General features: G+C 42.4%; 1 protein-coding gene across 3 annotated transcripts in view; it reads left to right on the forward strand.

Moving 5' to 3' along the window:
• The window catches only part of PTPRN2 (protein tyrosine phosphatase receptor type N2), a 1,142,627-nt gene that overhangs the window by 989,783 nt on the left and 137,583 nt on the right, over positions 1–15,261 (forward strand). For all 3 annotated transcript variants that reach the window (XM_084859285.1, XM_084859286.1, XM_084859287.1), the window contains one exon: positions 7,937–8,152. In XM_084859285.1, coding sequence (XP_084715411.1) covers positions 7,937–8,152 — 216 coding nt within the window. The remainder of the gene's footprint in view (positions 1–7,936; positions 8,153–15,261) is intronic.

Raw genomic sequence — 15,261 nt, forward strand, 5'->3', positions numbered from 1 at the left:
TCTAGAATCAGAAACCAGACTAAAAAACTGCTTTAAATCTTTTCATTCTTTTTAAAGTACACGTTCCGTTTTCTGTACGAGAGAAATAGCCTGAATAGTCGCATTTATTTTCTACACATTTCTTTCCAGGGGCGGGAAAACCAACCAGCACGTTCTATGCTGTGTCACTCAAGTAGGGATATTGCTGGAAAAGTCCCTTTGATTCCTTAACCTAACGAGCTTAACCTGACTTGGGGAGGCTTGTTTCTAACCTTTCGCTCACGTCCATTTTTCCATTCACAGTTCTCCTGTAGCTATGAAGCCGACCCAGAGATAGTACAGCATAGTATAGAATCGATTTGGTCTATATTCAAATCCTGCCCACTCCCAGGTAGAGAACTTTATTGCAAAAGCACCACGTTTTGCACCTCTGGTCTTCTCAGGACACATACACACGATCACACCTTTGTATTCATCATCAACCGGTTGTGTATAATGCGACCACTTGCCTAATTCTGTATGCGGGAGATCATCCATGTTGCTGAAAACTCCCGCTTCATCCATATAAACGAGGCCTCGAAGGGCGGAGGAGAGCCATTTGCCACATTAATCGTGCTGAACGACAGAGTGCTTAATGGACACGATGGGGTATCTAATCCGTGTTAAGCGGTTTTGAGAATGCGCCCCGAAGTACCAGCGCTCTAAAATCATCCATCATTGATTTCTGGGCATTACAAGTCCTTCAAAACTCTCTAAAGTATACCTCAGTGCCGTGCAGAATGCTGACGGTATATACATGTTTCACAATAGCACTAGACATGCCTTTCTGGGGTAAACCTCCCCTCTGGGTTGTAGAGGGTGCAATCGGTGTGAACGCTTGGAGGAGGATCCCTGAACTAATGTCATTTGCTTTGGAACGGGACCACTGAATGATCCAGCTGCAGCTATGTTAATGGGCGAGCGGGAAGGGGGGAGAGAACCCAATTAATCAACCATGATTGCACCCGTGCTTAACTTAACTCGGCATGAGAATTCTAGGGGAGAGCTTCCGAGCTATCACGTTTTCCTAGGGTATTTGCAAGACTTAGAAATGAAGAGGGCCCAGTTTGGACAAGATGGTCCTCCTATGTTCCAGCCAGGCACATCTCTTTCATCTGTCAAAATGGAAAGGAACCTCACTGTTTAGAACCGCGATGGGTGTCTTTTCCTTTCGAGTCTCCAGTATGGTGAACAAGGATTCTGTGTAACTCGAAAGGAGGCCGATTTCTCCAACAACAGAACCGGGTCCTATGAAAAGCTTCCGCCACATTTGCCTTGTGGTCCTTGAAGCCAAAACTGCCACCATCGTCTTACACGCTAAACCTGGATTTTATCCTAATATAAACAGAAAGGATGCTGAATCGTATAACTGCGAACCAGGGACAAAGCAGCATAATTTGGACAGGGTAGGGAGAGAGTGACAGGAAGTGGACCAGCAACAAAACAAAACAAAAAAAAGGGGGGGGAGAACTTGCAAGTAGATAGATGGCTGTTGCTAGGCTCCAAGTCTGTAGCGTACGTGGTGTGGCCGCCTTTTGTAGTGAAAACCTCTATCGGTAACAAAACTGTTTTTTGTTTTTTTCGAGGACGACTCTCATTTTAAATCTTTGATATTTTTTTGTTTTTCTTACAACTATGAGGGCTAGAAACGCGGGGGGGTCTAAAATCGGAGCTTGACATTAATTCCGAGGCTACATCCAAGTATGGAGTAGCGACAATAAAGGGACGTAGGGAACGGACTATTTTAAAGTAGAAAGCGCTCGCTCCCACGTGTGTATTTCCCCCTCTATATTGCGGGTTGCTTTCCAGCAAGAACGAGTCATTGGATCGGTTGTCCAAACTCCTTTCGAAAGCTTCTTCACCGGCATCATCGTAGGGCCCCGTGTGTTTTCCCATCCCTTGACAATCCGGTGAACAGGGAAATTGGACAGTTTCCTTTCTATACCTATATTCAGATATATTCTATATCTGAAAAGGGAAGTTCATCGTTGTGATCCCCGGCCCACAGCCATATTGGCCCTCCCACCCCCACGGTGCCCATAAGTTGAAGTGCTGGTTAAGTTGGGAGGCAAACAGGCCCGTTGTTTGGAAGGCAAAATCGAGGCAGGCCGTTTCAAAGACAGTGACGATCTACTCTTTTCAAAGTGCGCTTACAATGGGGGGAGGACGGGGGTATTTAACACCCCCGGGCCCTGCTAAAATGATTTCCGGTATCTTCATTTTCCAACAGAGAACAGACAATTTGTAAAGCAATTTGAAACCCCATTCAGATCGGCATTCCGGTTTGTAGGGCGAGAAATCGTTATGCAAATTAAGCCTATTTACAAACAACAACCCAAACTCTAAATCCGTAGGTAAACTGAAAGTGATTTTAAAAGCGCACACACAAACAAAACTGTTTGTCTTCTCTGTTTAATAAAGTGCTGTCAGATGTTAGAATTAGAGTGGTTGTGATTATAATATCTATACATAGTGATTTCATTTTTTTTGATTATTGATTTCCGAACAATGTGAAGGAGAACCCCCTTTATTTTATACTAAGGATCGTGCAAGGGCAGGCCAGGCAAAGGGGAGCTCTTGATTTAAGAGGGCGACTTACCATTATCATTTTTATCAGGTGTGGAACCTCCCACCTTGCGAAGTGGATTCTGGATTCTGTTCCTTCGCTTTCAGAACCACCCAGTGATATAGGACATTCATAGTTGGTCGCATTTTATAGATGGGAAATTGAGGCCTGGAGAGGAAGACCCCAGTATTGTTGGTGGGTGGGGTGGAATTTTAAACGATGTGTACTGTAGACAAGATCCAACCGTCACTGAGTCAATCTTTCTGAAGTTATTTATTTTAATATTTGTACTGATGACAAGAGTAATCCAAACAACCAAGCGTATAATTTACAGAGAAAACTTCCCTCTACATGTTTCTAAATATAAATGGAGTCGATCTTCTTTCTATATGACATTTTTATGTAGCCTGCGTGGGCGCTCAACTCTTGAATGGTGTAACGATCAATTAACAGCCCAATCCAAAGTATATTTAGGCTGCAATTCTGAGCACACGTATTTGGAAATAAACGCCATTGAACTTCATGGAATTTATTTCTAAGTAAACTTGGAGAGGGACGGACTGTTAGCCTGGCTTTGTTCGGCGCGGCTTACTTCTGAGTAAATATGGGAAGGAAGGGACTGCTAATCTATTTACCTTGACTTTTAGATCCACCCTGTTCTATGCATGTTTACGCAGAAGTGAGATGTCCATTGGGATTCCTCCTAAGTATGTGTGGAATGGATGGGATTGAAACCTTAAACTTTATGATTTAAAGGGACCAATGTCAACAACGGGAAAAGGCACTTACAGTACACGTCTACTCAGAAACATGTAATGAGTTCAGTGGGGTTTACTCCCAGGCAAGTGAGTATAGGATACTAACCTTAGATTTAAATTCTCCTTAGGGACCCAGGAAAAGATCGAATAATTACTTTGGCATTAGAACCCTAAGGAGCCCATTAGCAACATCCATTGGTGTGTGTGTGTCTGTGACCTAGAGAGCGAGAGAGAGAGAATATATATGCGTGTGGTATTAAAACAGGAGGGGCCCGTGTAATAACACCCCCGTCCCATCTAAGATATCCATTCTTAGCAGCCGCGCACCGAAAAGCGGGCGAGTTCTACAGCACAATGCGGACAGATCTTGCTTTTGAAATCCCAGCCTTGAAAGCGAAGCAAGTTGGGCTGTAATCAATATACCGGGGCGGTGGAGGTGGAGGTGGAGGTGGGGGAGGGAAACTTCTCAGTAAATACATTCAGGATCGGGGCCATGCATGCCCTGACCGGGACGGACCTGCTGAAGGAGAGGTTGAGGTCCTTAGCCTCTCCGCCTCGTTGGGCGCGCAGCTACCTGCAGAAGGCGTTGGGGTGCTTTCGCAGCAGCTGGTTGCCCCACCAAGCCTGAACGAGGCAGCCGCTCGTTCTGTCTCGGGGGCTTTGTGGTGTGTCCAAGGTCTCTTCATGGCTGCGCGGGCTTGCCCGGGGGAGCGACGGGGCGAACGAGGCCGGGTCTCCAGTGCGGGGCAAGATCATCTTTCAAACGCCCCTATTTAGATGCAGATGGAGACCTCTCCCCCGCCAGGGGTCTAGGGGTGGGTGACTTTCAGTGAAATGCTAATGGTAACGCCAAGGCCAGGCTTTGAGCTCCAGCCAACAGCCCGGGCTCGCCTGCTCCCGAAGCAAAGGACCTACCCTTTCACCAGCAGAGGAGAGCTTTATTGGACGACCTCTATCCCCACTTCAGCCCTTCCTTCCTTCCCTCTCCCTATGAGGAAGGACCGTAACAGCAGGAAAAGAAGAAAGTCGGGGCTGGGAGCACTGCTGAGCCGAGGGGAGCCCAGCTTAAGAGCTTCAGAGAAGCAGAGGAAAAGAGCCGTCCCCTGTGGGGGGTGGGGGGAGCGAGGGCGTCAGGCCGTCTTAGGAAAGGGAAAGCAGAGACAGGGGGAAGTGGGCGGGTCCTGGAGGGAGGGGGCGAGGAGAGACGTGCGAGAAGATGCTATACTCGGGGGAGAAGTGAGGACTCCTAGTATGCGCGCTTGCTCGGAAGTAAGTCCCACTGAATGCAATGAGACGTCCAAAGAGGCGTGCGTAGGAGCGCAGCCCCAACTGACAGTGCCTCTTAAGCGCTTTACCTGAAAGTACATCCGACCTCTTCGTTTGAGGCACTCACTCCCAAGGAAGAGTGTGCCTGTGTTCCGATGCCCGCCCAGCGGCATACAAATTCCACATGGGAAGTGAATGGCTTCCACACTCCTCGCTTCAGCAGCGGGTGCCGGCGTTTAAGCCCCAGGCCGTCGGAAGCTTGCGGGTGTTTCTACAGCCCAGTCCACGCATCGGTTGTCGCCTGGGTTCTCGGCTGGTTTGTGGGTTGACCTCGCCTCGGTGTGGTCGGTTTCCACGGGACGCTCAGTACCCGCGGCCTTGGGCTGTGCGAGGTGCTTCAATGGAGGATGCCGAGACGCGGCTCCTCTACTCTGGCCCAGTTTATCTCTCATAAGTAATTTATTACCTATAACAAGGCCCCTACATTACTATCTTTAGCACGCAGATAGATTTCCGTGGGATTTTTCGGTGCCTTCGAATAATCCATACCCATTTTAAGCATGCGTACCTACTGGGAATTAAATCCGATTCAAATGTGCTTTGGGATCAAAATGCAGAGGCTTGCAATGCGTAATACACGAACAGCATAATGCTATGCATGTCTACGCAGGCCTACTGAGTTTAATGGAACTTACTCCCAGGTAAGGGTGTATGGGATTGCTCAATGGGGCTTACTTCTGAGTAGACATGTATAGGATGGAGCTGGTAGCTTGTATTCCTATGCTCGCTCACTTCGAAGAAGTAACATTGAACTCCAGTGGGACGCGTAGCCTCAGTGTTCAGTGGGGCATATCCTCAAGGGCGTGCGTGTAGGATCGTAGCTTTATAGCCCGATCCGCTTACTCTGGCGCAGAACCCATTGAAACCTGTGGGACTTACTTCCGGGCTGTTCTTTAGAAGTAACTCTTCATGAAATCGATTAGAAATGTAGCCCTCGGAAGTGTTCCGCTATGCTCAGTGGGGCTTACTTACTCCCAGGTAAGAGCGCACAGGTTCGCAGCCCAGCCCCCCAACCACGTGCGGAATAGATTAACTAAACTGTTAATAGGCTGCCGTCGAGGGAAAGGGCGGCGTCTCTCCAGTCACTCCGTGCCCTCCCTTCACGGTAATCTCAAGAGAAGGGAAGCTGCGCGTCTGGGGGGAAAGCGGCCCTGAGGGCGCGCAGGCGGGGCAGCTGCGTCGCTGGAGAAGAGGCGCTTCGCGCCTCTGCTTCAGAGTCTGCTCTGTGCACCAGGGGCCCCTCTCCCTCCTTCTCTGTGCCGGGTTAAGGAGGAGAGGCGGCAGGTGGAGATTGGGAGAGAGACTCCTCCCGCTGGCCGCGGAGGCGGGGGAGCGCATCCTTCCCTGGTCCCTCCTGCGGTTTGGGGCGGCGGCGGCGGCGGCATCTTCATCTTGAAAGCGAAAGCGGCGCGAGCGGCTGGCGAACGGAGCCCCTCCCCGGCGGGCGGGCGGGCGAGTGCGCGCCGCCTGCCTGCCTGCCTGCCGTCAGTCGCCGCCTGCGCTCCGGCCAGCGAGCTTCGGCCCTGCGCCACGAAGCGGCGGGCGGGAGGAAGAGTTTGCCGGGACCTGCCTTTCCGTGCCATTAAGCCCCAGAACCCCGCTCCAAACAGGCGCGCCGCTAAAGCGAGGAGGCTAATTAATGGCCAGCTATTTTCCCAGCCAAGACGCGGCGCTAATTGCTTCGGTGGCCTTTCCGATTCTAAGATTTAAAAGGCAGAGAGAGGCAGAGGCAGAGAGAGAAAAGAACCGGAGCGGGGCCTGACACGAGAGCCGCTTGTGTACGTGCCTAGCCGGGAGGAAATTAAGCGGCGGCCAGCTGAATGCGGAGCAGAAAATTACTAAAGAGAGGCGAGATAATGAATAGGCCGGGCCGGGCATTCAGGGGGAAAAATCCATTTTGTTACCCCGCGAAATGAGGTGGTGGAATGGACTTGGCTAATTGTTCTCATCTTGTAGCAACCAGAGCTGAGGCAGGGGCGTGCTTTCCCATTCATTTCCCTGGTAATTGTGAAGCGCTGGCCAAATGAGCGAGCCGGCAATCCTGCGTGCCCGGGCTTTTCATAGCCATGTTGCGATTTTAATTGTTGCTAATATAGCTTATAATGAAGCTAATGAGGGGAAATTATTGGACAACTTTTCAGCGCATGGAGACAAACGAAAGGCATCGCCAGGATTTCTTTTCTGTCGCTACGCGCGCGCGCGCAGACACGCGCACAATTGCACACATTTTAAAAAAGCAACCCTGGATGAGTTTGGAAACGTTTCCATTTCCCCTCCTCCTCCTTCCCTGAAGAGAGAAGGAGTGAACTTACGTTTGGTTTTGTTTCCAGTGAGGAAGAAAAAAGAGACCTGGATTCTATCCTTCCTATTTGAAAACCCTCCTTCCTCATAAGTAAAATAAAAACGAAATCCTAACGGACAACAGTAATTTTTTTAGAAGCCAATTGAACAGATTTTTAGGATGATTTGTCAAGCAGAAGAAATCTACATCCCACTTATATAAAAAAATACCATGAGGAAAACTAATTATAACGTAGATCAGGTTTATTGTTGGAATATTTTTTTCCTAGAATAATTTCAATAGGATCCTATATGCATTTTAGCTTTTTAGATCTTTGGTGAACAATGAGGCAAGGTATGTGTTAATAATTAATCTTTTTTAATGAGTGGGGGTGAAAACTTGGGTCTTTTCATGTAAGTCTGGATTGAATTGTTGTGTGTGACTGTGAATGTTCTCCAGTTCATTTGAGGCTACAGTCCTATGTACAGGATTTGGGAGAAAGCCTCATTGAATTCCATGGTACTTATTTCTGAGTAAACATGTATAAGATTGGGCTGCCTATACAATCTGAAGTGCACTATGTGGAAGGCAAATCTCATTGAACTCAGTAAGATATAGTAGATCTTAGAAGTTCCGTTAGGAATGGACTCCCACATTGGATTTATAGAACAGCCCATGCCAAAGAATCAGGATTAGTTGCAACATATGTAAAAGCCAACAATAAATAGTGCAGTCCTATACATATCTACTTAAAAGTAAGACTCACTGTGTTCAGTGGGGCTTACGTCCTAGAAAGTATGTATAGGATTGCAGTCACAGTTTCTTTAAAATATTATGTGGGGGATGCTTGATAGAAATGTGGTGCGTGGTAACGTTTCCAAGTGGTGGTTGCTAAGTTTCTGCTCTTGCTGCTTTCTTTAAAATACTTTTAAATAAAAAGTAAAAAGAGAAAATACTTAAATATACCCCCTTTATTTTTTGATACAGAAAAACAAGCTGCAACTTTTGCCCCACCGTGCTCAGGAAGAGGAAGACACCACCAAATTCATCATACTAACGCTACTCTCCACTGCTTGCATTTTGGGGGTCCTTGTGACTTCTGGGGTCATCTTCTGCCTCCGCCACAGCTCTTATCACAAACTGAAAGAGAAGCTGACTAGCCTGGGCTCAGATACTGGCTCTGATGCTACTGCCGCTTATCAGGTAAGAGGCTGGCTTTTCCACGCCATCGGTTCTTTATTTTTCTCAGATACTTAAACCATTATTTATTATCCCACACATGAGAGAGTACTGCTTTTATTTATTTATAGCTGAGGTAGTTTTTTTTTCTTTAAACAATGCTTTACTTGGAATCCCTCCATTAATATTCCCCCGATAGACTGTAACAGCTTTTTATTGCTAGTTATTAATCTTGGCTATTCTTATAGCTTGCTGTAAATGTGCCTCTAATTAGAAACGTTAAAAGAGGTAGTTGTCAATTGCGGTGCCTCTGGACGCCCCCCCTCCCATTAATATCTAGAATCTGTCACTGCATTGTAGATATTAGAAACAATCTTTACAATTTATGAGGCGTGGATCATTCAGTTATCTGAAGGTGTCCCTCTCTTTGAATCATTGGCTTCTTGGAGGTCTGATATGAAAAGAACCTTTGACCCGCACAGTTGTCAGTTTCTCCCATTATTCAGATAAATTGGAATGCAATGCTGATAAATTTGCACTAGCTAGAGAAGTTAAAAGCAGGCCTGTTTTATTCTGAGAACAATAGCAGCAGATATGTGCCAAGCAACATGAAAAGATTATAGATGAATCTTCTGCAATAAATTATAAACAAACTAGGATAAAAGGTGTGCTGTCTCAGAAACATTGACAAAGAACTGACAGCTTATTTCCAATAGGCAATCCATATACTTTATTGCCGCATAGACATTTTACATATTATGTTGAATCTTATATAACGGAACAAATTATACACTTACATGACTAGGGTCCATAAATGTTAGTATTCCTGTAGAATTATCTGCAATTGTATAAGAATATTCAGAATTGCTAAAGCACACCCTTGGAACAATGAGCTGTGCATTCAAATAATAAAACATTTAGGAAACCTTTTGAGTTAGACTTTCATTTTATTATTTTTATCATTATATTCTCTGAAGTCCAAATGTACTTGCTTCCGTATCCTGGAGTACAGAAGCTGGAATTTTGAAATGCTCAAAAATATGGATCTACCTTTCTCCCCCTAATTTCTCCCTCCCTCTCTCTCCCTCCCCCTTTCTCCCTCCCTCTCTCCAGTCATCTTTGTACTAACTGTGTTTTCCTCCCTGGGGGAGGGAAACATTGCATACCCAATGAAATTTTCAGTAAGAGTTGCGAATTCAAACATGTGCCAAGTTATTAACATTTCAGAGGAAGAGCTTTCAACTTTAGTTCTAAGCATAAGAAGAAAACTGTCTAAAGTTAAGTAATGCAGAAAGAATGCCTTATCAAAGGGGGAGAAGGAGGGAAAGGGAGAAATTTCAGTGAAATGAAGGTGCATCTGCTGAAACCAAAAAAGTGTGTGTAAATAATACTGAACTGTTAAATTAGTTTTGTTTCTGTAGTTAAACTGTAAGCATTTTAATGTAAAGTGTTATATTGTAAATGATAACATATCTATTTTTGTTAATGCATATAAATTTAATAAACTGAGAGAATCATACTTATGTGTGATAAGTAAGAAGACAATCTTCCCTGTGACAGTTCTAATTAATATTATCTGTAATTAAAATCATGCTCTTCCAGCAGGAAAATTGTTTGAATTTCTGGGAGTGACCTTTTTGCCATTTCTCTTGGGGCACACTGGTTAAGTTGATATTGATTTTATAATGAGCTCTGGTTTGTTTAATAGGAATCTGTAATCCAGATGCTAAATGAAGTCTAAACTTCAGTTCTTCCATTTTCATTTATGATCTTTTTAAACAGCTAAAATTAGATCTAAGAATTAATGGTATATGTTTACATTTATTTTTATTTTTAAATTAGCATTTCAACATAGCAATCATATATATGTCCACTCCACTCAAAAGTAAATCCTACTGAGTTCAATGGGATGTACTCCCAAGTAAGTGAGTATAGGATTGCAGCCTAAATCTAATTTTGCAGTCCAAGTTTCTCCACTACCAACTCACCCAAATAGATCCATTGGTTCTTGTTATGACAGTGGTGATAAGCGTAAAAGTAGGATGGTCTGAATTTAAATTCAGGTTTTGATGGAGGGTTTGATTTTTGTGTTCTTGAAATCAACATAATGTCTGCCTTTGAATTCAATTCCAGCCAAAGCACAATACAAGATAGTAACCAAACCAAATCATAAACCATTTAATGCCTGTTTTAGCATCAGGTAGTTAAATAAGATGTGCTGTTCATTCTGCTCCCAGGTAAAATTAGTGGCAAAGTCCTAGCCTATGGACTCTGACAAACTAGAATGCATTCTTCTAAACTAATTAATATGATTATTTTGTTCATTTTAAAGGAATTCTTTAAAATTTTGAGGGAATAGAGATTCTTCCACCCCTTTACCTCATCAGAACAACTTCACATGTTCAAATAGCCATGAGGAGATCATTCAAAACATTTTCATAATTGGAAGTTTAGATTAATGGGTGTGCTGTTCAGTGTGGCATTGTTGACCTAGGGCTATATGAGTGACTTACGGCATTACGAGGAACATAGGAAAGCTGGAGTTTGCATAATGAGGTTTCTTTTCTTTCTTTCTTTCTTTCTTTTTTTTTACCATATTAAGAAAGTGGTGGCACAGGGCAATCATCCTCTGATTTTGCCTGGCATTACTGAAGATGAAAAAACTTTTTCATGTAGGTACAGAAGGAACAATTCCATGGAAGCGATCCTAAGAACAACCATTTCACCAGCTTTCAGCTGCAGTCCTCAACTTACTAAAGCATAACTCCCATTAAAGTTAGGGGGGATTACTTTTGAGTAAACATGCTTAATAGGATTGCACTACATATAAAGTAGATCTACAATTTGGAAATGTATATTTGCATTCATATGCCTCTGTTAATATATCTATAACACACTTTTACTACTATCTAATCAATTTTTTCCATGTGATGTGGATAAGGTAGAAAATCAAGTTTATGAATATAACTGGCAAGCCTTGTGTTATTGCCTGTCATTTTTATACCTTCAAAATATTATGTTATTCATATAAATAAACCTTACCTACTTTTTCAGTCTTTCATAACAAGAACAAAACCTTCAATATCCATCTATCCTCTTAATCCAGCCATGTGACTTTAGTCAAGATGTTTGTTTACCTATGAATACAGGCTGACCCTTGCAGTAGTGGTACGTTTTGATTCTAACTGATGTACTGTGGTAATGGGAAAGGGAATGTAGAGGGAGAAATGACAAATCGTATTGCCAGTGAGAGAACGCTTGCACTGCTACCCTTGCAGGATTTTATTTTAGGGTGAAACCTTAGTCCTGTTGAAGTCAGTGGTAAAGCATCAACTGGCTTCAGTGTGTGCATGATCTCATCAAGAGGTTTTGTAATAACTGCTGTGCACGTAGCCCATAGTTGTTGAGGCATAATGAATATTATGAAACATAAATCTACTATGCACCAATCAGTAGCTGTTGTCTTTTTTTCCTCGCAGAAATATTTCACACATGTATGGTGTGCCTGATCCAGTTCCTTTTGGCAAATAGGGTGCAAAGCATTTAAGACTTCATTAATAATAAATTACACAAACCAAATCTGTCAGCCATCAAAGAACCTTCCAAGTTGTCACCTATTGCAATACAAAATGGCAGACTCGCATAACACTTCGAACATTTGGAATTGTATTTATGAAATGGAGGGCTGACAGGTATAGTTGGTTCATGAGTTTTGTTTTGTTTTGCTTGCTTTTGAGTTCAGAAAAAAAAACGCACATAATCAATGTATGGGGCGGGGAGAAAATAAATAGTTCAACTTCACCAGTACTTCTTTCTAGAGCCCATGTGAAATACAGTACAGTATGAATTATCACATGTGCATAACGTGCAGTATATGCATGGACACACACCATCTACTTTTGTGTCCATTTTAATACTTTCACATCCTTGCCTAATTGCACGTGTAACAATTGATTTAAATCAGTGTCAGAGCCCAGGGCATTAAGACAGTCTTATTGCTTCTACCAAAAATCCTTGAAAACCCAATCTTTTTACTCTTTGGGATTTTAAAAATATGTATGGTCCTGTAGATAGAGCCAGTTTAATATTCTGTAAACTCCAGCTTCCTACTGTGATTTTTGTGACCAAAGCACCAAAGAAATCTTTAGCAGTTAACTTGATATTTTACAACATTGAGCTGGTTTTACTTGCATGCTTTGAAGCCTCTAGTTAGCACATAGCCCAAGGTGTGTGTGGGGAGAGGGAAACATTCAAGCATGGAGTGCAAGGGGGACAGTGTGTAAACATTGCCAGTAAGTGCATATTTTCATTGTCATTGGTACCATCAGTAAGCGATTTATTAATGGCCATGTGCATTGATGATTGCTGCTCTTTAGGGATGCTGTACTGGTTCTGTTCCAAGAGACGTTTTTGTGATTCTAACTGCACTCTGGCTTTTGACCCCTACATGGCAGAGTACTGTGCCAGGCAAGATGATGCCAAATCACCTTGCTTGCATTATAATTTTGAATTAGAGAACTTTATTAGTGAACATAATCTTTTAGGCCACTGGTTGTTGTTGTTCAGTCGTGTCTGAGGGATTAGTCTTCATGTTGAAACAGAATGATGCTGAACTCACTGTGCTTAACCCTTTTTCTCTCTATGTTGATACAGTTCTCTTAGTTTATTTGTACTTACCACGTCTTAGCAAAGAGGAATGTATTTACTCCTGTAAGAAAATAGGATGCAAGTGAATTTAGGCTGTGAAACCTTCCTAACCATCACATTAAGCTAGATATACTTCTTTGCATGCCCAGAGATCTGTATTCAGGATTCTAATTTTTGTTTGGAACATATGAAATTAAGGCTATTGTCCTAACCTCCCATTAACGGCAGTAGGCCTTTTGAATCCAGTGTCGTTAAGATTGTGCACTGAAACGTTAAGAACCCCATTCAGTGGGTTGGATTTTTCAAGTGTTACAGAACCATAAGCCCTTCTCTGACTCAAAATAACCTGTATAATTTACTTTTAAGTACTTCAGGTTGTCTTCACTCTAAATCAAAGGAATTCTATTCTCAGCATGAATAGCATGCCCCCACTTCAATATTTTATCCTAAGCTGTCACTTTTCAGATTGTTTTTGACAGATAATGTTCAGAATGATTCCTCCAAGAATAGTGTGTCCTTAGTTTTCTGTGTTCAATCTTCTCTCCAGCCTTGTATTGTCAAATATGTTTCTGTGTATACAATACTTGTTATGTTAGATGACTCAGTATTTCTGCATCTAGCTTACAGAATGTGTTTCATGAAAGCAGAGCAAATTTATATACCTTCTGTGTTATACTGAACATCAACTTGCTCTAAAATAGAACAGAAACAACTTTGTAGAACAGTGGAATCTAATAAACTGTATAAATTTAGGAAGAAAATAGGATCACTTTGCAATTGTATCAAATCATCAGACAAGTTCAAATAGCATCTTTGGAAGAGACTAACAGCATCTGACAAGCTGGGATATTCAAAATGCTTAACATTATAACATATGACACAGAGAATCACTCTGTCTTAGGAGACCCATATAACAGCTCAGCATTATGACTGGCATTGAAGCAATTACATATGTGTGGAAAACATTGCAGATGCATATAGAGGAGAAGAATGAAAGTTGAGCATTGAGGCAATGTGGAGAGGGGGCTTGCGGGGTTGCTGCTAGGATTTTTATATTACTGTACTGATGTTTTGAACAATTTATCCTGTTATTAAAAAAAATAAAGTACCTCTTAAGACTGAATGATAGGCTAGTTTTTAGTCTATTCTATTCATTTATATTAGAAGTTGTTAGACTTATTTTAGAACCCTAATTGGATATGAAATTTTTTAATGTGCATTTTTAAAACAGCCAGATTTGGGATTTATAAAATATATTCCATGCATTAATCTACAATGTGCAATTATGTAACAGTTTATAGTTAATGCATAGTGTGATACAGATACAGATATGAATGGTGAATTATTAGGTGCAGAGATTTAACTGGATATGATTAAGACTAATTGCCTGAAACCAAAAGAAGTATTTACATTGGATGGTTGGGCATACATATTTTATTAAAGTTAATTAAACAGTATGTGCCTAAGGCTGATGTTGAGCCAAATATACTAAAGCTAACAGGAGTAGTGGATCAGACCAAAGTAAATAAAAAGTACTAAAAGTAAAATACAGCAATGAGTGGTATATCATTCTCTTCATTCACATTTCCTGGTAAAGCAATGTGTCTTTGATTAATATACTGCCAGCCTTTATTTTCCAACAGCAACAGTTCCCTGTGTCAATAGATGTTTCTACTGAGTTTTTAAAAACCACTTCGAACTACCTCAGATATGTATTGCAGCATTTAAAGTGAGATGCAAATAGTATTGGTATTGTTAAAGACCAGCATTACTATTGCATACAGTTTATTGTATTTCAGCATTGTTTTGATAAATACGTTCTGTATATCTTATTTGTCAGAATAGGTTCTGTATATTTGATTTGGTCTGAGCTGATCAGTTCTTGCATAATGATTCCCAAACCTTTCATTAAGGGGGTCCCACCAAAGGAATCTTGTCATTATCTGAATGCAGAAATGTGTTTATTTCTTTGCTGCAGTATTGTATTGCCAAATATTAGCAATATGCTTCTGCAGTGGTGGGTCCCAGCCCATCACTTGGGACTTCCAGTTCTAGGTTGTACAAGTGTGTGGACAGAATTTCCACCCTTGGTGGGAATGTAGATTTTTGCCATCCTCATGACTTTCCTGTTTTCCCAAGTGTTTCTAGCTTCACAGTAGAAGGGTTTATAAAAGGAAACCTGTAGGACAGCTTTCCCCAACCTGGTGTCCTCCAGATTTGTTGGATTACACCTTCCAGTGTCTCCAGTCAGCATGGCCAATGGCTACACTGGCTGAGGAGAATGGGAATTACATCTGGAAGGCACTAGGTTGGAGAGGGCTACTCTAGGAGTTTAAATATTAGGACAGGAAGAGAACTGAAACTTATCTTTTTTTGGTTCCATTGTCAGAGAACTCTGTGTAATTCAAGTTAACACACTCCTGTTAGGAAAGAAGTGTAGGTGGGTAGGTTGGGAGAATGACATTTCTCCAAGGCAAACTAAAATG

This window comes from Heloderma suspectum, chromosome 5 (assembly GCF_057233095.1).
Source record: "Heloderma suspectum isolate Gila_16-S chromosome 5, 16-S_ref, whole genome shotgun sequence".
Taxonomy (NCBI): Eukaryota; Metazoa; Chordata; class Lepidosauria; order Squamata; family Helodermatidae; genus Heloderma; species Heloderma suspectum.